We start from the raw sequence: 23,068 nt of genomic DNA on the forward strand, positions 1-23,068 counted from the left end.
CAGCTCCAGTTCATTTGAGGTATTTATTAAATGGTATTCAATGCACAATGCCGTCCTGTTCTTCAATTTGTGACACATTAGTCAAAGTTCCAGAGCACTGGCAGAAGCTAAAATATTAAAAATATATTTAAAACAAGAGCTTTGAGTGATGTATACAGTATTTAAATAGATTCATTTTGAAATGCACTCACTGGTTTACCGTGCAACCCTTGTGTGATTACTGACACCCCAGAGTTATGAATCACAAAAGGCTTTTATTCCTTTTAACTTGTTATAACTCTCTGAGCATTCTCAGTGGCAAATGGCAGTAGAATGAGCACAAGTCCATACCGGCCTTCTCTGTAGAGTTGGATTGCTGTTCCATCATCTGTGGATTTTTCTATCTACTACTTACAGGCCCTGATGCTGGTTACCACTGTTGTATGTAATGCATGCATGCAAGTGGTGGTAAGAGACTAGAAGAGCTGTCACAAATGCTTATCTGCCATGTTCAGACCTTCCAGCTTGGCAAAAAGCAAATTAATAACTAGAGTGGGCAGTTCGCCATCTTGTCCCTTGTGTCATTTAGCATCTTCACCTCCTAATTCTGTTTTAAACCACCAAACTGCCTGCCAGGAGCTATTCATTCTCTGCCACCAAACTCCAGCCTCTTGCATTTATTGTTAAGAAATATAAATTTGTAAGTTGCCCTAAAGGAAATTGACTGTTTGATAATGTTGCTATCAGCATGGTGGTGCAGTGGTAGTGCTGCTGCCTTGAAGTAAGGAGGCCAAAGACATGGATGTTACTTGAATCGGTGATGTTAAATTGGCCCGAGTGTTTGTTGTGTGTATCTGTGTCTGTTAGCCCTGCAATGAACTGGCGCCCTGTCTAGGGTTTGTTCCTGTCCCTGTGCCCTATGCTCACTGGGATTGGTTCCAGCCCACCCCGCGACCCTGGTCTGGATTAAGCAGGTTAGAAAATGAAATGAAATAAAAAACAATATTGTTCCTTCTTGCTGGCCACTCTCATGGGGCAAAAGCTACAATAAACTATTATTATGTAGGAAATCATTCTGAATTTTAGAATTTAACATCTACAACCTATTAGGACTCACTGAGGTGAATACAACAATTGCTTGCTTTAAATTTTGATGGGCTGATTTCCATTATTGTACGAAATTTCCTTAACTTAGTTACTGTAACTATTTGCTCTTTTTCTCATAGCCCTCTCAATCACATTTACATATTTTCTTTCTTCTCCACTCTAGATTATGTTAATCTAAACATGCACGAGTCTCCAACTAATGTTTTAAGTCTGTATTTTAAAATTTCTTGTACGTGATAGAGTGCTTAATATTTAAACAGTGGCTGTCTTCCATTTTCTTTCTGCAACTGGATATAAATTCTTCCTCTCTTGTGTGTCTTTTTAATCATATTGTATCCATTAGAACATTAGACCATTGTTCTAATTATGATGAGAACTTGCTTGTCCATCTAATTCATCTAGAGTGTCCTCCTTCACCTAGATTGTCCAAAATAATATTATAATAATAAAGTCAAGATTTAAAAGTCTATAAAGTCCTGCTCTCCATCTGCATGGTTCTTTGCATTAAGAAAAACATTCTAACATTTGTGCAAAATCTGCCTTTAGCAGGTTTCTAACCGTGTCCATGTATTCTCGTTGAAACATTTATTTTAAAGTAACAGCTGAGGAAACCTGCATAAATTCTGTTTCCTAATTTTAAACACTTTGATTTTGTCACCCCTTAATCTCCATTTACTAAAACTGAAAAAGTTCATCTCCTTCAATCTCACCTCATAACTCTTACTGTTGGGGTCAGTCTATTCGCTCTTCTCTGGACTATTTCTTGCTCTGCTGTTTCTTTTTGTAATATGGAGACCATAACTATACACAGTACTCCAGGTGAGGCCTCACTAGTGCACTATATAACTTAACCTCCTTTGATTTATGCTCTACACATTGTGATATATTACCTAACATCCTGCAAGCAACCTTGACTGCTTCTGCACAAAGTCAGGATGTAGATTGTGATGAGTCCACTATGACTAGCAGGTCTTTCTCATAAAGTGTACTTTCAAGTTTCAGACTGCCCTTTCCACAAGTAAGCACATAGAAATGTAGTCTGGTCTTAGTGTTAATGTCATCAAGAGTTTTATTAGTAGTTAAAAAATAACAACTTTTATATTGTACTGGAAAAGCAATGTTGCTATTTTATTACTATTAAAGACTTTAATTAAAGAATGTTACTGACTGTTTGAAAGTGCTGAAAATCATCTCTACAGGCAGCAATATAAGGTTCCATGTGGTGTAACAATGTTGATAGAAACAGAGCTCAGCCTGTCTGTTGTGTTGTGAGGTCTACCTTCTATACGACCTCTAGGTTACGAATGAAAGGGTTCCTTGGTTTTGGTGCATTGCCCTCAAAACGAGTAGTATGGCATACATATCTCATTTGTGAGTTTTGCAAGGGTCCTCACAATGGGATATTGTTTTAAGAAGGAGCCCAAACCAAAATTCAGCTCCACAATCATGGCAGGCTGTTTTAATGAGTACAGTATTTCTCTTCTCCAGCAGACAAAACATATAATAGAAGTAATGAAAAGAAATGCTAGTGAGAATTTGATGAAGATATGTTTTCTATTGTAACTTAATGTCTGTTGATCTTGCCTCCATTCTTGCAGGTTTTTGACAGTACCTTTACCCTCCTTTAGTTATTTATACTGAGTTGTGTTTTGTTTTAGAATAATTTAAGTACAATTCCATTGACAACTTTCATTTTTGGTGGTTCAGATTTTTTTGTTCAACGTGTAGGTGGCACATGGTATGGATGGGCATCCCGGCCAGGAACATGAAAGTTTCCTTACCCAGATGGCAGGCCCCGAGGGAATGTAAAGGCATCCAAACCAGAATTGATAGTTCCTTACCGATGCAGGGAGGCCCAAGTAAATGGTCAGGCGTCCCGACCAGAAATGGGCTTAATACCTTCCCTGGCCATGAGAAAAGAAGAGGACAGGGAAGGACTGTCTCTGGGGGATATTTAATCCCCACAGGCATAAGATGGCAGCAGCCCTCCATCTTGGCGCCCATTTGGGAACCAGCAGGGAATGCCAGGAGTTCTAGTTAGGTAGCATAGCCCTGCTGGGGTCTGTGGGTGCCACAAGGAGGTGCTGCAGGGAGATCACCTGGAAGTACTTCCATCAGGCAGTGGCACTGGCACAGGAAGTACTCCCGGGTCCTCAATAAAGGGACCACATTCCCTTATTCAGGCAAGTCAGATCTTAGAGGAAGGAAGACAACACTCAACTGGGGGAGGGCAGTGCGGTGGTGAGAGGAGTGATGAGAGTATTGTGGAGAGAGAGATGGAGAAAAACCTGTGCTTTATGTTTTGTCAACTTTGGAGGTGTTGTGTAATAAAACCATTCGTTATTTGAACCCTTGACTGTTTGTGTGATCGTGATTGGGGTTTGGGGCCCACTGATGGCCCGGTTACATCACAAATGGAATAAAAATAATAACTTGTGCAGTGTTGCATAATACACTCATGTAGTCTTTTTCAGGGTAGTGATCACACACATTTACCTAGGCTACATTCTACAACATATAAACCCAATAAATCACTTTAGGAATTCTTCTCCATACTCTTTGTACATATGTAACATCTTTTAAATTACTTTTGGAAATAGAGCTAAACAGCAGAAGGTTTTTAAATGCTTTTCTTTGAATTGCTTCATCATTTTTATAATACCTTGCAAAATGTTCACATTTGATGTTTTAAAGCATTTTGCTGTGAAAATGTTGTACATCTGTTGTAATAAAACACATTTGAAATGAAACACTTCCATTGGATGCACAGAAATGGCCTTTTAATGAAAAAGCCTGGCGTACTAGACAGCACATACCTTCACATTATTAGTTCTGGTGAAGGAGATGGAAATAATTATTGTGTCAGTCAGCCAAATCCCAAGCATGCCTCACATATTCGGTAATCCAGACCTGGTGGACGATATTCTGCTGTGTACTAATACTACATCAAACAACATGACTTCTTTAAATCTATTATTATTAAGAGAAATAAAGAACTTCATTTGTAGGCAGTGCTGTTTTTGTCTTGTCTTCCTGCCTCTACTATTAACACTATCCAGTGAATCAGACCCCATAATGGGTTATGAAAGCAATAGAAATTGTAACGGAGTAGCCATTAGCTCGCTACAAGACCTTTGACATCCCCCTATCATCTGACCAACATGGGTATGTTTTTGTCAAGTGTTCAGTGGGTTTTGATGCCATGTGTGACTGCTATATTTGCAGAAATCACTGATTGGTGAGCTCAGTTTGATCTTGCTAGTTGTGTACACTGCAATGTATTGTTCATGAAAAATTTCTCATCCATGAGCTGAGAGTGTTTAGAAATCATTTCAGAATGATAGACCTCTGAAAAACTGGAGGTACTTTTGCATATTCAGTATGAGATACCCTCAAGTAGGCAGTGTGTTGACAATAAAATTCAGCTTTCTTTAATTACATTGTCTAGTCGCATAAAATGCATTCAAACAGTATTCAGACACCGTCACTTGTTTTATATTTCACAATGTTGCAGTCTTGTATTAAAATCATTTAAATTCTTTTTTTCTCCACATCAAGCAACATTCTGCACCCCAGAATGACAAAGTGAAAACAGAAATTCAGGAATGTTTATAATTTATTAAAGCTAATAAAAACTGAAATGAAAGTATTCAGACCCATTACTATGACACTTGACATTTGGCTTAGGTGAATTACATTCAATTGGTCATCATTGAGAAGTTTCAACACCTGCTTTGGAGTCCACCTGTGGGCAATTCAATAGATCGGTCATGATCAGGAAAGGCACACACCTGTCTATAGAAGGTTTCACAGCTGATAATGTCCATCAGAACAAAAACCAAGCCACAAGGCCAAAGAATTATTTGGGCAGCTTAGATACTGGATTGTGCTGAGGCACAGATCTGAGTAAAGCTACAAAATAATTCCTGCAGTACTGAACGTTCCCAAGAGCGCAGTGGTCTCTGTAATTTTGCATGGAAGAAGTTTAGAACAATCATGACCCTTCGTAGAGCTGGCTGCCTGGCCAACTTTAGCAATCACGGGGGAATGGCCTTGGCAAGAGAGGTGACCAAGAGCTCAATGGTCATTCTGGCTGAGCTCCAGAGAACCTGTGTGGATATGAAATAAATTTGCAAAAGGACAAGCATCACTGTAACACTCCACCGATCTGAGCTTTATGATAGAGTGGCCAGACAGAGGCCTCTCCTCAGTAAAAGACACACAAAACCCACTAAAAGTCTCTCAGACTGTGAGAAACAAGATTGTCTGGTCTAATGATACCAATATTACCATCACGTATGGAAGAAACCATGAACTACTCATCACCTGTGTAATGCCATTCCTATCGTGAAGCATAGTGGTGGCAGCATAATGCTTTGGGGTTGTTATTCAGTGCCAGGAGCCGGGAGACTAGACAGAGTTGAAGGAAAGATAAAAAAGAAAAAGTACAGAGATATCCTTAATGAAAACCTGCTCCAGCAAACTGTGGACCTCCGAGTGGGCTGAAGGTTTACTGTCAAACAGGATAATGACCCTAAGGCACAACTCTGTGAATGTTCTTGATTTGCCCAATCAAACATCTCTGGAAAGACCTGAAAATAGCTGTTGACTGACAGCGCTGAAGCCCCATGTATAACGCTGTGCGTAGAACTCACACTACAACATGGCGTAAGCACAAAAGCGGGAAAGTGCGTACGCACAGAAAAATCCAAATCCAAAATTTGTACGCAAACTTTCACGTTCTTCCACTACATAAATCCCGATCAGCGTGAAAAGTAACGCACGTGCACACGCGTGTCCCTCCCCAACTCCTCCCAGAATTATGCCTCTTTGAATATGCAAATCGATATAAATAGCCTTCTGTGAAAAGACAATGGGAAAAGCACGGGAGAAAATATAAGAATTTCAGCAAATACCAAGTGGAGGCAAAGGAAAAACGTACTATTTGTTGGTTTAAACAGTGGTATAATCAACAAAAGAAAGTTGATCGAGTGACATAGTGTTGGAGAAACTCGAAAGCTCAAGTTCACAAAGTCGCACAGTGCCCTAAATAAAAAAGAAGTTGTCACATATATTAGAAATTTTGTTAAACAGAAATTGCCCAATTTCCCCCACCTTGCACCCTCCACAATGCTGGAAAAAATACTGCTCAATTCCGAGGAAACAAACACTATTTCCGCAATATATAAAATCTTATTAGAGTCCCTACCTTTCAAAGATCCAAGAGGACATTGGGAAGAAGATCTCTTAATCAATATATCAGAAAAGGAGTGGAAGGTAGCAAAGCAGAGAATTCACTCGAGTTCTATATGCGCAAAGCATAGAATTATTCAACTAAAAATTATATATCGAGCTCATCTGTCTCGCTTAAAACTGTCCAAAATGTTTCCAGGCCAGGATCCAACCTGCGAGCGCTGCAACCAAGCTCCTGCCTCACTGGGTCACATGTTCTGGGCCTGCACCAAACTAACATCATTTTGGACAAAAATTTTTAAGTGCCTCTCAGACAGCCTTAGTATCACAATCCCTCCTAACCCACTAACAGCTGTGTTTGGTGTCCTTCCAGATGGACTTGAATTGGAGAAGGACAAGCAAACGGTGATTGCATTCACTACACTCTTGGCACGCAGACTTATTTTGTTAAATTGGAAGAATCCTAATTCTCCTCTTATAAGTCAGTGGGAAACCGATGTTTTATATTATTTGAAATTGGAAAAAATCAAATTTTCAGTTAGAGGATCTGTACAAAATTTTTTCAAAACATGGCAGGATTTAATCAATATTATTTTAGAATAAGAGAATTAACTATTATTGCATTTAACTCCCTTCTCCATCTCTTATTTATATAGATATTTACTTCTCCCCTTCTTTTGTCTAATGTTGCCTTATTAAAAAGCTTAAAGCAATTTTCCTTTAGCTAAGCTCTCCTTCTCAGGGGTGGGGTTTGATTTGTCTTCAAATTTGTTGGGTTATAAATTGATCTGCTTGTATGGAATGATTACAATGAAAATTAATAAAATAAAAATATTAAAAAAATAAATAAATAAAATCATTTATTTTACTAGTTTCTCAAATAGCACGTTAAATGCTTTGTTCTGTGTTTGATCTTCTATGTGCTCTATGTGTGTGAATCACTACGTGCTTCCGTTCTTTCTATTTCTCCAACAGGACACAGAATCCATTACATTCGTGATATCACAGCTCTCTGAATAATTAAAATACTGAGATGTATACGTGATATCTTTTTCATGATGATAGGAATGAAAGCATGTTATTAAACATGGGAACACGGTGGCGCAGTGATTGTTCATATCTCACGCAAGAGGCTTGCTGCGCCATGCACGACCTTCGATGAAATAATTTATTACAGAAGTACTGTCTCTTTTTCAAACGTACTAACCTCCAATTCCTGTCCTTACTTTCTTTCTCCAAATACCCAATCGCCACACAATCAGCTCTGTAATAGATGTTAAGCCATCCGTAAGCTTAGAACTTCTTCAAAACTTTTAAGGAACATTGAAATATCTTCATAGTACATATTTAATTATTCTATCTGTCTATCTTTCCAGTGTCACATCAGCACCAGCAATAATACAGCGCAAGGCAGGAGCTATCCCTGAACTAGCTAGCGCTGCGGTACCATGTCCTCACATGTTTAAATATTAACAATACAGATTATTTAAATGAAGTTAAAGTTTTATCTGTATACTATAAGCAACATATTTTGCTGCATTTCATCTTAAAAATGATAACGTCATCATATGTGCTTTATAAAGTGGCGCAGGTTGTGCAATATTATAACTGTAGTGCAAGTTTACAGTGGGGTAATTGTACTTATAAGTACAAACAGTTCTACAAGGAGCACTTGATGGACTGATTGAGTGCGTTTATAGTTCTTGGGATGAAACTGTTTCTGAAACGTGAGGTCCGTAAACGGAAAGGCTTTGACGCATTTTGTCGTGGCTCAGGCAGTGTCTGCTTCATGCTGTATACCGATAATTCTGTTTCCAATCAGCTGCTGCTGTGATTCCCCACTCAGATACAGTGATATAAATACTCCAAGTGGTGCAGTGAGAGTAATATGGAAAAAGATGATCCGCTGTGGCAACCCTTAACGGGAGCAGCTGAAAGAAGAAGATGCAGTGAGCCGTAACAACGCTAAAGCAGTTATGGTATTTGGAATACTATGGCTATTCCCTGGACCATTATATTGCTACAGGTTAATTACAATCAGATGCATTACACTAATAAACAATATGCAGTTAATTTCAGTGTATTTATAAAGCTGCTTCAGGAATGTGGGTCTAAGAAAGAAAGGGTAACCACACAGGAACAGTAGCACTGCTTTGACACTGGGTGCCGCCAGTCTGCAAAACCGAGCGGAGAAATTGCGTACGCCAGGGTATGAGGTACCGTGGAAATGTGCGTGGCTTTATGCCAAGTTTACGTTTTATACATCGCGATTTGAGCGTGGAAACGTTTGTACGCAACATTTTTGTGCATACGCACCGTTTATACATGAGGCCCCAGGAGAGGATCTGCTGGCAGAAGAACGGCAGAAAATCAAAACTATGTGAAACTTATTGTATCGTATCCAAGAGGATGACAGATTGTAATCTCTGCCAATAGTGTTTCAACTAAATACAGACTAAAGGGTCTAAATACTTGTATCAATGGGATATTTCCATTTTTTAGTTTAAATAAATTTGCAAAAATTTCTAAAATCCTGTTTTTGCTTTGTCATTTTTGGGTATTGTGTGTTACTTGATGAGGGAAAATTAAATGACTTTAGCACAACGCTGCAACATAGCAAAATGTGAAAAAAGTGAAGGGGACTAAATACTTTCTGAATCCACTGTAAATTAAAAGTTTAGTGACATCCATAGTGGCTACATTCTCACAGATGTGCATTTGCGGTTTCATTAAAATGAAATAAAATCCAGGGCTATATAGAACAACTGCAAATGAAGTTCATAAATGAGTGTGTGTAAGTGTGCCCCCGGATGAACTGGCCTCCCACTGTTCCCACTTCCTGCCAGTCTATGTTGGAAATGAGTGGATGTATGAGAATATGCTTATCTGTTTTTTGTCTTAAAATTTGTGAAACTGACTAAAATGTATATTTTTATAATTTAGTTTGACTGTGTGCAGGTTTTAATTCAATTTAGGGAAGAAATGTTGACTAATGTGTAATAAAATATAAGTGTAAGGTTCCGCCTTATAATTTAAAATTGTAAACTTATTATTTTTCACACTTTATTGTGGTAAAATTCTAAATGGCAGTACTTAAAAAGGAAAAAAAATGGAAACACTCTTAAAGATGAATTATCTGGGCCTTCCACAGATATAATTTCTCACTTCAAATTATGTTTTTCAGGTAGTAAACCACTTTATTTTTCCTTCTTCACTGTATATCCCTTTTTATTTTATATTTTGTAATTTTGACAGCTCAATTTTAATGATGATAAATAATTCATATTTTCTCAAGCTGTATGGCCCCCAGTCATAGCCGCATGCAACTTTCTTCTTTTTTATTTTCTCCCATGTGAGGTGCTGAACAAACTCCTACAGTAAAATTAAACCTTCAGTTTTATTGCAAGTGCTCAGTAATATTTCTGTTTACTAATGAGGAGCCACAAATGCTGAACAAGGGTCATATTTTTAGTTAAACAATTTTCTTCTGCTGTTTAATTTTGTTAGTTTCATGAACTGTTTTTGTTGTGCCCTTCAACCTTCTCAGTTAATTTCAGTGAGTGGAAGTTTATAAAGAGTGAAGAATGCTGGTCTTTGGAGTTAGTTTGTCATTGTTAAGAGTCAAACGTCTGAATCCTTGTGGCAACAAAAGAAGGAGGTTTATTTTTCAGTTTTGTAGCACAGACAATATTCTTGTATGGAATGTATTTTATATTTTTCTTATTAAACTGGTTGTTTAATTTCTTTTAAAATGGAAAACAATAATCACATAAAAATATGTGCTCTGTAGTTTTCATATTATTTTACTAGATTCATTAAGCAAAAAATGAATTCTTGCCCTTAAAAATTCCTTTAAAGGTTACAGTAAATATCATTGCAAATTGTAATCTTAAATATCTGGAGGAAAAGGATGAAAGATGTCATTTCTTGATTTTTTTGTCAAAGAAATTCCATTCACATTTTCAAAATATTTTTTTGGATTATGAAAAATATCATTATATTCCATCTTTATTAAAACATACCTTCCACTGTGAGATACTGTGGAATAAGTGAATGTGCTTCTTTGCTCGTGCTGGAAATCTTTTTGCTGATAAGAGCTCTGTATTAGAATGAACTGAACTGAAAAGTAAGGGGGGCAGTGGTGAAGAAATGATTTCACATCATATCGCGTGTGCTTCTTGATCACTGGCCAGTGTCAGCTAATCTCTGTGCTTGTCGTTAAATAGTCAAAAATAGCAATCCTATTTTTTTCTGCAAAACCCAGAAGGTCTACCCATTCTCTGCCCTCCAAAATAATTAAAAAAGATAAGTCAGCCTGTGAGATTACTGAGTGGCACAAGTCTATAGAAAATAAGCTGTATCAACTGAGCTGATAACTCTGTAAAAAAATAAGTTATTTGACACTATGGTCCAGTAAAAGACAGAAAAACTAACTAAATTGTTTAAAGGAAATAAAACTTAAATAGTCTGCTTTAGATATAAAAATTCAAAAGTAAAACTATACATACCACACATTCCTCCACTTTGTCCTGTACCATTTAGTTTAAAAATCGGGAGTGGTCTTTCTTGTAAATCAGATATTGGGATGGATATTTGAGGAGTAAACCGCAAGACAATTTTTTATATTTTTATATTATGTACATTAAAGAGCTATCAACAACAAATCAAATTAATAATATATTGAACTATTATTATAAAAGTATTGTTGAATAAATCAGACTCTGCAGCTGCATGAATAAAAGGTAAAGTTCTGGTTAGCGGAAATGTACATTTTGTACCTAATACGTGTATTCAAAATTTGTTTGACGTAAGTGAAAGTGTAGTCAAGTTATCTTGTTTACATACACACACATACACAGACAGACACACAGACATAATTCCAAAAATTGTATTTTCAGACTGAGGGAGGTCTAAAACGTTGAGATTCATCAAAATCTCGAAATGGAATTTTTGTAGGATTCCAAAACTTTCCTTTTACTCATATATGAGAAAGTCAGGGAGGTCTAAAACATTGAGATTCATCAAAATCTCGACATCGAGTCTTTGGACGTTTACAATACTTGCCCTATACTTTGTAAGTAATAAAGGACAGTGTATTTCTTCCTCCAACATTAAGTGATTCATAAAACCTAATTTGTTAGAAAATTCCTTGTTTTGCGTGCAAGCATAAAGGACTCCCAGTAGTCATTTAAAAGATGAACTTAACAGCTGACTTGGAATTTTCTTACTTGGCACCTTTCTCTCTCAGTGGTTGCTTGAAATGAGAATGATGCTATCAAGATGAGACCTTGGAGTCCAAACCAAACACAAACCTTGACCTTTGGACAATGGAGGCAGCAGATTCATTTTGGACATAGCTTTCACAAGTCTGGCTTCTCTTCCTACTCTTTCCACTCTGCTGTATTTTGTCTCAAAGTGAAGTGCTGCTTGATGAATCATGCATTTCTATAAGGGTCATTTCTTGCCTAGGGTCTTTCAGCTGGTGATGCTGATCTGTTTTAAAGTAGATCTTAAAAGGTATCCTTTAACCATTTCTTTTGACCAACTCAAGTTCTCTGATCTTGGCTCATTTGATAGTCCAGGACTTCTTTGGAGTGACAGGAGTGCTGTTTTACAGGGGTCTGTCTAATGGAGTTGGTTCTGAAGGATCCAGACCATAATTCTACATTCTTAGTCTTGGTAAGGGTGCTGGAACTGTTATAAAGATAGTTCCAGTTGACATGGTGAAGGCAGAAATAATGAAATTTCTCTAGACTTTTTTGGTGGGAATGATATGAGTCCAAAGTCAAAGCTCTCTTCAGATGTGGCATGTAGTTGTAGGTTTTTAGGCCAACAAATTCTGCTTTTCTTTGAACTCCTGGTGAAGTGGTAACTGAGGCTAGGGATCTGTGCCGCCAATCAGAAGTTTGCCGGTGTGAATCCCGTAAATGCCAGAAGTATTTCTACTCTGTTGTGCCCTTGAGCAAAGCCCTTAACTTGTAATTGCTCTGCCCAGGGAATGAGGTTAACCTGAAAGCAGGTCCTCCAAGTTGCAGGGAAAACTCAGGGGTTGGTGGTGTGACTGGCACTCCAGCCACTGTAAAAAAAAAAAAAAACCTCACACTGTCCCACTCCATTCGAGCTAGTGTGGTGTCACCTGTTACACAGCTGCTCTCGAGTCCTAATTTGGGATGCTGAGGTGGTTCGTCGTGTGGTGGGTGCAGCAACATGCTGTATCAGTGCATGCTGCCAACCTCTCTCTTAATTAGGCAATCTTCTTTTTCCCAATTTCTGTGATTTAGTGTCAATCCAAAAACTACAAAAAGGTGTTTGCTACATTTTAATTGGTCTTTAGCAATCATGCATATACAGTATGTTACATTGGACTAATTAAGTGCTTTATCCTGAATTTAAAGATTTTCAACATCATGGTTTCAGTTCCATGTTTCCGTGGATGTTTAAGTCGTTATTTATTACTGACATCACTAATGGGTCTGACACTGCAGTAACTTCAGCTTTTCAGCATTCACTGATGTTTACCCTGGTGTCTACTCCACTGACTCCACTTCTTGTTAATTGTCATTACATTAGAGGAGCAAATCCACAGCAAAAAAGTAAATTAGTAAGAAAACAACAAGATAGTATTAAGCATTTAAAGTGACAGCAAATATACAAACATTTCTACAACTTAAATAAATGCAAATTTGACACTACTGTGATTTTTTTAAATGTACAATAAGAAAAGAAGAAGAAAAAAAGACCAGCAAATTAAGCAATGAGATCAGTTACAATTAAAAGAGCTCACTGTCTGGAACAAAACCTGCAGCCACAGGGGGCCTCGGGACTGAACTTGAGAAGCACTGCTGTACAGAATTGTAGTGACACAAATGGCCCTTTGGTTTCCTTCATGAAGTTACTATTCTTGGTGCAGTTTCCTGAAGCAAAATCTGGCACAACTAATGAGGTGTTGAACTTCCTGTTCATTGAATGCCTTTTGGGAAAGTTGGCGGCTGAGGTATGGGAAGTAGTGAACAGCATCCAGAGTTTCTCTAGTGACGATGATTCCAGAGTAATACAATTTTACAGAATTTCACTGACAGCACAAATTTCAGGAAAGGTTAAATAAAATAAACATTAAATGTAAATAAAATTTCAATCCCTCTATCACATGGAAATTGAATCATATTATTACACATATTATATTAAGTTTTGTCAAGCATTTGTATCTGTCAACCAGTCTTTGGGGTCATCTGAACCTTTCTGGTTCCCTTTGCAGCACCAAGAAGACACCCAGTGAGGGCAACTGATCCCATCCCTTCCAGTCCCTAAATTATAAATCGGCCAATCAATCAGGTGTTCAGTCTTCTACAAAAACCTAATGCAGGATGGAGTTCCTTCCTCACAGTACTTCATTTAAGTAGCTTTACAGCAATCTGATTTTTGGAAAGTTTCTTGCTATTGACACACACAGTGGTCCTAATTTTTGTTGCTTTTACTTATATTTTTGTTGGAATTAAATGAGGATGACCTGGTTGGCGCCCCAACATTTTTTCAGCAATGACATGCAGATCCTTTTTCGTCCTCAGTTTACTATTTTTATTTATACTTGCTTTGCAAAATATTAATGCAAAGATAGAACAGTAATACTGCATGGTACAATTCAAATTGCTTGCCAGCTTCTACTTTTATTTTTTAAGTCAAATAAAAAAAAATAGTGAAGAAGTTATGAATTTTATCACATATACTTTCACACAAGCTTCCTCAGAAGGTCACAAGCTACTGTACATACCTGGACATTTCAACATCTACTGAAAAGCTGCCCTAATGAGTCGATCACTGAGTGGCTGGGTTGGTCTGAAGTTGTCACCTAACATCCCATCACTTCCTTCAGGCAGTTCAGCACCTTTTATGTGAGACCTGAGCCGTCGAAATTCTTCAATCTATAAAAAGAAGTGCAAAATAGCTGATGCCCATAACCTTTAACTTCAAAAAAACTCATGTGTAGTTGACAGTAGTGGTGCACAACAAAGCAGGGGTATTCTAACAACAATACAAGAAGTTAATAACTATGTGAAAATACAATAAATAGAAAATAATAACAGCAGCAATCAAAAAACATAATGACATATATCATCCGTGAGAACCAATTCCAATCGTACAGCCCCGAGATGTAACACATGACAGAGACTCTAGTACTACTTTTTCTTCTTTTGAATGAAAAGCTGCATATTTCACTGGCAAGCATTTATTGTTAAATTCTAAGCCCATATATGAACGTTCATGAAAAACATCCAAATTTGATCATTTTCTTGTGTTTCATAAATATAATTGGCCCTTTATGGGCTGTGAAGTAAATAACATCCATCCCCTTTTAACACCTCTGACCTGAATTAATGGGATGATTAAAATTAAACTGACACTTTATTAATATGTTTCTGCTTAGCTGTGCATTTCTGCCCCACAAGGGAGGTGCTTCTTGCCTTACACCCATAAGGCAACTAGATAATAACAATGCAGGCTATTTTTACTTCAATAAAGTAAGAATTGTGTTGGGTTACTTGTTACTTTAAGAAGTATTTGGACAATATAATGCACATAAATTTTAACGGGTTACTGCTTCAGAGATTGTGCTGCTGAGCTTAGCATTGTATGTTCAGCTCATCAATGTAGATTTTGTGAATTCTGAAATACCGAGACAGATTATTTCAGCAATGAGAAGATATAATGCAATCAACTGAGTATTTACCTTTGTGGAGGCTTCCATCGCTTTCTACCTGTGGCTGCTGGAAGCAAGTGCGATGCTAACAAATGAATAGTCTAATAGACAGCAACAGACATGTGCGGACTATGAAATTCTTAACTTTAACCTGGTTAAGGGTTTACATGGCTACATCAGGGAGTTACTTGTGGAAAAATCTACGTCTCTTAACCTGGTTATTTCAGAGGCTAATAAAACTGCTTCTCTAACCGGAATAAGGGTTTTCAGGGTTGGCATTTTTAGAAACCAGGCTTCTATGAATAACTGGGTTATTAAAGCACTTATAAATGTACTTTATAACATTCCTTTTCATGTATGCTGTAAAATTTCTGTTTCTTTCTGACATCTGCCACTACTACGTTTTCTGTTTGCATTTATGTTTCCTGTCTGATTTTATCATACCTATTTACTTCTACATTTATGAAGGTGCCTGCTTTTAATATGGTTCTAAAAAGATTGATTGATTAGTTGATTAAGCAACGTGCCTTAAAGCATAAATAATCAGTTTTAATGCAACCTATTTGTTAAATAGATTGACGCATGCAATGTTAAAAGCATCTGCGATTTACAGCAATTAGGATAACCTTGAAAAACTTTATGAAATTAGCTCAATTCCTATAATGAGCAAATTTAAGTAATGTTTCAAAATAAAAAGGAAAGTACCAGCAGTGAAATATACAGACAGATAGATTTTGTGAATTCTCTCTCTATACCCCCACCACAGATCTTCAACCACTGAGCCAAGTATGATCATTACGCGTCAGTTTCTTTAAGAATTATATTTATATTTAGCACTTATTATCTTATTGGCAATACAAAACTTTGTTTGGCTTGTTTAAGTTAACATATAGCAAACTTTAGAAACATTTATGCTTCTCATTAAATGTATCTCCTGATTCAGTATTACAGTTCTTAATAATATATATTTCAAAGAGGATGATTTGATATTTTTGGCATAGCAGTCACTTGCATTTCAAGCAGATGGCTTAGCAGCTGTTAAAGAAGTAATAAGTAGCAAGTAAGGTTAGCTGTTACAAAGAAAAAGAAACCATCCAGTGTTAAAATTCTTGATGTTGCTTACCTTTTGCTCCCTTGATGTTATCACACTTGTCTACCTGTCATCATGTATTGCTATTTTATACTTAAAGGAGGAATTATTTGAAATTCCAATCAAGAAACAAAGTTCTTTCCCTTTTTCAAAGAATAAGAGGTTTAAATCTTTAAATTAAAAATACTGAATGGTTGAACTATATACTATACTATACTATACTATACTATACTATATTGCATATATACACTACCGGTCAAAGGTTTTAGAACACCGCAGTTGTTTCAGTTTGGATGGAAATTCAAGCAGTTTAATGTCTTAGTGTTTCATGGAATCAAGGCATAGAACAAATAAGCAATAGCAAATAAAAAATAAGTCAAGGAATCATTAAGTGTACAAAATTTTATTTAAATTTTAAATTCATCAAAGTTGCCATCTTATGCTAATATAATATCCAAAGTGTGGTAACCCTTTTGATTCGGAATCCCAGTCACTCTGCGCAAGTCACCAGCTTTGCCTCCAGTAAAAGAACCCCAGACCATCACACCTCCTCCATGTTTGATAGTCTGTGTCACACACTGAGGAACCATCCTTTTACCAACTCAATGGTGTACAAACACCCTGTGGGATGAACTGAATATTTCAAATTTTGATTCATCAGTCCATAAGACTTTCTCCCAGTCTGCTGTAGTCCACAAACAGCATTTCAAGGCCCTATTTTGTTCTTTAAGGACTCCCACTCACCTTGTCAAACCTGCAGCACCAAGTCTCCTCTTCACAATAGAAACCGAGACTTGCTTTTCTCGACCACTGTTACACTGTGCCAGAAGCTGTCATGTTGTGAGGCGCCTATTGTGGTGACCCTCAGAAACTTGTCTTCTGATTGAGTTGTGACATTGGGTCTGCCAGATCTCCTCTTATCTGAGTTTCTTCAGGTTTCCAATTGCCTTTAGATTGTGAAGGACAACTTGGATTTTTCTTACAATTTCTCTAAATGAAAATCCTATACATCTAAGGGTAATCATGCTCTGTCTCATTTTATTTATTTAATTGATGTTTTCTTGCCATTATCACTAGAATATCATCCAATTATTACTTCATGGCGTATAGTAACACAGTTTGTTCCAACTCTGCTTTAAGACAGACAGAGGGTTTTTAAGTAATTAACAGAAGTTGGAATACCTGTGCAAATGGTTTACTTCAACTTGCAAGGCTTAATTTACTTCAATTGCTGCAGAATGTTATATATACAGTTCAGTATATATAATATATTTAATATATATTTTTAGGTAGAATAGTACATAGTATTTATACAGTATATATGTATTTATACACTTGACATTCACACCTCCATGAGCTTGTTGGACATCCCATTCCAAAACCAATTTCATTAATATGGAGTTTCCACCCTTCCACCTTGCAGTTGTAACAGCCTCCACCCTTCTGGGAAGACTTTCCACAAGATTTAGGAGTGTGTCTGTGGGTAATAAAACTCTTTCAGCCAAAAGAGCATTTGCGAGGTCAGGTGATGTTGGACGAGAATACCTGGTTTGTAATTGGTGTTCTGATTCTTCCCAAAGGTGTTCTATAGTGTTGAGGTTATGGCTGTGAAGAGGTCACTCAAGTTCCTCCACACTAGACTCTTCAAATCATGTCTCTATGGACCTGGCGTTGTGCACAGGAGCACAATCCTGCTAGAACAAAAAAGGTCCTTCCTGAAATTGTGGCCACAAAGTCCGAAATGCAGAATTGTCTAAAATGTCTTTGTATGCTGAAGTATTAACTGTACCTGTCAATAGAACCAAGGGGCCTGGCCCAAACTCTGAAGTAGCCCTCAAGTACATTAATTTAAGTAGTATGTATACGAGTGGTGTATCCTCTATGGTTTGTTCTTGCCCTCTGCTCAGGCCTACCAGGGCAAACTGCAGCTCCAGTGCATTCTGTAGTGGACTAAGCTGGTTCATAAAAATAAAGAACAGATAGAAAGTATAAAGTTGAAGCTGCCTGGTAGCACAGTGGGTCACAACGCTGCCTCAGATATCAAGGACATGGATTTTATTTCCCAAACTATCAGTGTACATTGTTCAAGGATCCATGTAATTTTCACTGGGTAGTCTGTTTATCCCACAAATGCACATAAACAGCCTGTAAGAGTAATTGTTAGGCTCTGCACTGAACTGCCTCCATGAGGAGAATTGGTTTGTGCCTTGTGCTGTCCTCCAGAGACATGCAACTCTGCAGTGGAATAAGATAATGGATGAAAAGACAGTATGACATTAAAGGGTGCTTTCCTTTTATGAATAAAAAATTCCCTGTTATTTTTTGAAGTTATTATCCTTCCAAGAACTGAAAAACAACTTTGCATACAATGAAGAAAACTAGTAATTGATATCCAGATTTAAATGACTACTTTGTGTTCAATATTGTAAAAAGAGAATGATTTAGCTTTGGTGGCATATTAGAAGAGTATTCACTGCTGATTCTTCACAGCTGCACAGTCTTGAGTTTGTGATAGACATAATGCATGGATGGGTATCCTGACTGGAATGGAGAGTGGACAGAACGATCATGACCATGATGGTTCCTATTCCCTTTCTCTGATTGGAGAAGATGTAATGGATACATTGTGGGAGACGGCTTACCAAGAACAGTTGTTTCCCTGGTATGGTAGATGGCAGCGTTCCTCTGGTCTGGATTCCAGTTTGGACACCTGCAGGGCTGCTTGGGAAGACAACCCTGTTGGGTCCCTCAGGGGGCTCCCAAATTGTGCCGCCGTGAGAAGAATCCCTTATTCTATGGCGTGTTCTGGCACCAGAACTATTCTTGGTGTCCAGCATAAAAGCAGTCGCCCCACCTTACTCAAGGAGATGGAGTTGGGAGGAGATGGACAAGGCTTGTCTGGGAAGAGTGGTAGAAAGAAAGAGAAGGAAGGAAGGATGTAAACATGTGTAAGGGATATTTCTTTTAAAATTCACAGTTATTTGAACCTGGAACTGAGTCTGTGTAGATGTCATTGGGGCTTGGGGCTCTTCTATGCCTCCTACGGGCCACAGGTTCGAATCCCTGACGGGGTGTGTCTGTCTGGATTTGGAAGTCATGTCCACATGGGTTTTTCGTTTGTTTTATTGCTATTTTCCCACTTAAGGATTAATCCATCACAATTAAGTGACCTAGTGTGCATGTGTTTGTGTGAATGTGCCTGGTGATGGACAGGCGGTCCAACCTGGGTTAATTCCTTCCTCACACCTAGGATAGACTCAATTCAACAACAACAGTTTATTTCTTGTATAGCCGCAATGGGCTTTCACAGGCTCTGTTTTTTTGAAAGCTCCCAGCCTTGACTCACCCAAAAAAACCCTTATGGAAGAAAACTTGGGAAAGGTCAATGCAAAGAGAGACCCCCTTCTAGGTAGTTTGGGTTTGCAATTTGTGTCAAAAAATGACATAAATACAACGCATGAAATGGAACACAAGTAATCCTCTTCACAGAGCTAGATGGCCAATCTATCATTGCCACCTCAGAAATACAATACAGTAGCACAAACTACAAGGCAAATGCAAGAATAGATTATACCACTCACAGAACTAGGAGAAGTCCCCAAGACCCTAAACTGGTTTAAGAAAGTCTGATACTTAGTGAATGAATGAATGGAAGGTTGGCAACATTTTAGTTTATGTACTGCAAAAATGCATTTATTGCTCATATACTGTTACGAAAAAACACTTAACAAAGGCATTTTTTGGTCTTAGCCACACTTACAAAGCATCAATAAACTGGTTAATCATTTCTGTGCAGTACAGTACAGGACATTAAGATCCCTTGATATCCTGGTACAATTACTTGTGAATATGAAGGATGTATGCAATATTAAGTGAATTGCATCTTGATTAATCCACCTCTGACCATTTCAAATTAAAATTATTTTAACAGACCGTATTAGAGTGAAAAATAACCATTTTATTAACGCTTTGTAACTGTTACTGAGACCTAAAGAGGCCTTTGTTAAGGTCTACTTACATAACAATATAAGTAATAGATAAATTTTTTCAGTGACTAAAGTGTTACCAGAACATTTTACTTTATATATGTAAAGATCTAATAGCTATCATGTAAACTGCTCAAAAAATTAAAGGAACACATTGAAAACACATCAGATCTCAATGGAAAAAAAATCCTGCTGGATATCTATACTGATATGGACTGGGTGATGTGTTAGGAATGAAAGGATGCCACATCATTTGATGGAAATGAAAATGATCAACCTACAGAGGGCTGAATTCAAAGACACCCCGAAAATCAAAGTGAAAAAATGATGCGCCAGTCTAGTCCATTTTGCTGAAATTTCATTGCAGCAACTCAAAATCGTACTCAGTTATTTGTTTGGCCCCCTTGTGCTTGTATGCATGCCTGACAAAGTTTGGGGGGTGGCATGCTCCTAACCAGACGACGGATTGTGTCCTGTGAGATCTCCTCCCAAATCTGGACCAGGGCATCACTGAGCTCCTGGACAGTCTGAGATGCAATGTGGCAGCGTCAGATGGACCAAAACATAAGATAGATAGATAGATAGATAGATACTTTATTAATCCCAAGGGGATATTCACATACTCCAGCAGCAGCATACTGATACAAAAAAACAATATTAAATTAAAGAGTAATAAAAATGCAGATAAAAACAGACAATAACTTTGAATAATGTTAATGTTTACCCCCCGGGTGGAATTGAAGAATCGCATAGTTTGGGGGAGGAACGATCTCCTCAGTCTGTCAGTGGAGCAGGACACTGTCAGCAGTCTGTCGCTGAAGCTGCTCCTCTGTCTGGAGATGACACTGTTTAGTGGATGCAGTGGATTCTCCATGATTGACAGGAGCCTGCTGAGCACCCGTCGCTCTGCCACAGATGTCAAACTGTCTAGCTCCATGCCTACAATAGAGCCTGCCTTCCTCACCAGTTTATCCAGGCGTGAGGTGTCCTTCTTCTTTATGCTGCCTCCCCAGCACACCACTGCGTAGAAGAGGGCATTCGCCACAACCGTCTGATAGAACATCTTATTGCAGATGTTGAAGGACGCCAGTCTTCTAAGGAAGTCCCAGAGATGTTCTATTTTGGTCAGGTGAATGTAGGGGCCAGTCAATGGTATCAATTTCTTCATCCTCCAGGAACTGCCTCCATACTGTCGCCACATGAGGCTGGGCATTGTCGTGCACCAGGATAAACCCAGTACCTACTACACCAGCATAGGGTCTGACAATGGGTCCAAGGATTTCATCCCGTTACCTAATGGCAGTCAAGGTGCCGTTGTCTAGCCTGTAGAGGTCTGTGCATCCCTCCATGGATATGCCTCCCTAGACCATAACTGACCCAGCACCAAACTGGTTATGCTGAACGATGTTACAGGCAGCATAATGTTCTCCATGGCTTCTCCAGACCCTTTCACATCTGTCACATATGCTCAGGGTGAACCTGCTCTCATCTGTGAAAAGCACAGGGTGCCAGTGGTGGACCTGCCAATTGTGGTGTTCTATGGCAAATGCCAATTGAGCTCCACGGTGCCGGGCAGTGAGCACAGGGCCCACTAGAGGATGTCAGGCCCTCAGGCCACCCTCGTGAAGTCTGTTCCTGATTGTTTGGTCTGAGACATTCACACCAGTGGCCTGCTGGAGGTAATTTTGTAGGGCTCTGGCAGGGCTCATCCTGTTCCTCCTTTCCCAAAGGAGCAGATCCCGGTCCTGCTGAGGGGTTAAGGACCTTCTACAGCCCTGTCCAGCTCTCCTAGAGTAACTGTCTGTCTCCTGGACTCTCCTCCATGCCCTTGAGACTGTGCTGGGAGACACAAGCAAACCTTCTGTCAATGGCACGTATTGATGTGCCATCCTGGAGAAGTTGGACTACCTGTGAAACCTCTGTAGGGTCCAGGTATCACCTCATGCTACCAGTAGTGACACTGATGTAACCAAATGCAAAACTAGTGAAAAAACAGTCAGAAAAGATGAGGAGGGAAAAATGTCAGTGGCTTCAAACTGTTAAACCATTCCTGTTTTGGGGGGGTCGTCTCATTGTTGCCCCTCTTGTGCGCCTGTTGTTAATTTCATTAACACCAAAGCAGCTGAAACTGATTAACAACCCCCTCTGCCACTTAACTGACCAGATCAGTCAGTTAATACTCTGATTAAAAAGTGTTCCTTTAATTTTTTTGAGCAGTATATTAAAGCCGCACAAGCTTCAAAGGCCTCCATGAGGCATCTTTTTCAAATGTGTGTGCATGCAAAGCAGACTGAATTATGCCAACATGATATGGCAGCACACATGCTCTAACCTGGTATTATGTTGTAGATTAACTATAAGAGTGGAATTTGTACAGGGGTGGGGGTTAATTTGTTTCAAACCTTTTTTTTTTGTAAAACTTGAGTTATTTGTATGGAATGTTATTTGATTTTAATAAAATCAATAAAATCAAAAAAAAAAAAAAGAGTGGAATTTGTATCCCACATATAGCTGAAAGCTACAGAGTTTAGTTTTTTAAGACTTACTATGAGTAAAGATGCTTTATGTACATTGTTTTAGCATTTCTAGAAAAGCAGGCCCTCTGTACTCACACATCCTGTTTCAAATAATATCCTGTTGGCAACAAAGACAATTTACAAATTTTTTAAACATTGCGACTTCCAGTGGTAAAACCCTTCAGTAGTGTTTCCTGGCTTCAATAATGACTACATAAATCATTTATCCTGTTTCAAAGCACTCAGGTCACTGGGACTCATCGGTGTATTAGAATGACATGTTTTCTTTTCATTTTTTCCCTTTCATTTCTCATGTAGTTTCATTCCACTGCTAATCAAAGAGCAGTGACATTTGACCACCTCAGTAATAACAACGCACAATACTTCTGTGTAACGCTTTCTCTTTTTTATCTTTTTAAATTGAACATATCCCTTGGCTACTTAAATGATTGGTTTTAAAATATACATGCTACTAGATAGCTGTCACCCATTTCATCTCTGA

At 38.2% G+C, this 23,068-nt stretch overlaps 1 protein-coding gene across 2 annotated transcripts in view; it reads right to left on the minus strand.

Annotated features, from left to right (window-relative positions):
* The window catches only part of ca8 (carbonic anhydrase VIII), a 162,269-nt gene that overhangs the window by 19,948 nt on the left and 119,253 nt on the right, over positions 1–23,068 (minus strand). For both annotated transcript variants that reach the window (XM_051929385.1, XM_028803561.2), the window contains one exon: positions 14,048–14,198. In XM_051929385.1, the coding sequence (XP_051785345.1) occupies positions 14,064–14,198 (135 nt within the window). In that variant the 3' untranslated portion in view covers positions 14,048–14,063. The remainder of the gene's footprint in view (positions 1–14,047; positions 14,199–23,068) is intronic.

This window comes from Erpetoichthys calabaricus, chromosome 6 (assembly GCF_900747795.2).
Source record: "Erpetoichthys calabaricus chromosome 6, fErpCal1.3, whole genome shotgun sequence".
NCBI lineage: Eukaryota > Metazoa > Chordata > Cladistia > Polypteriformes > Polypteridae > Erpetoichthys > Erpetoichthys calabaricus.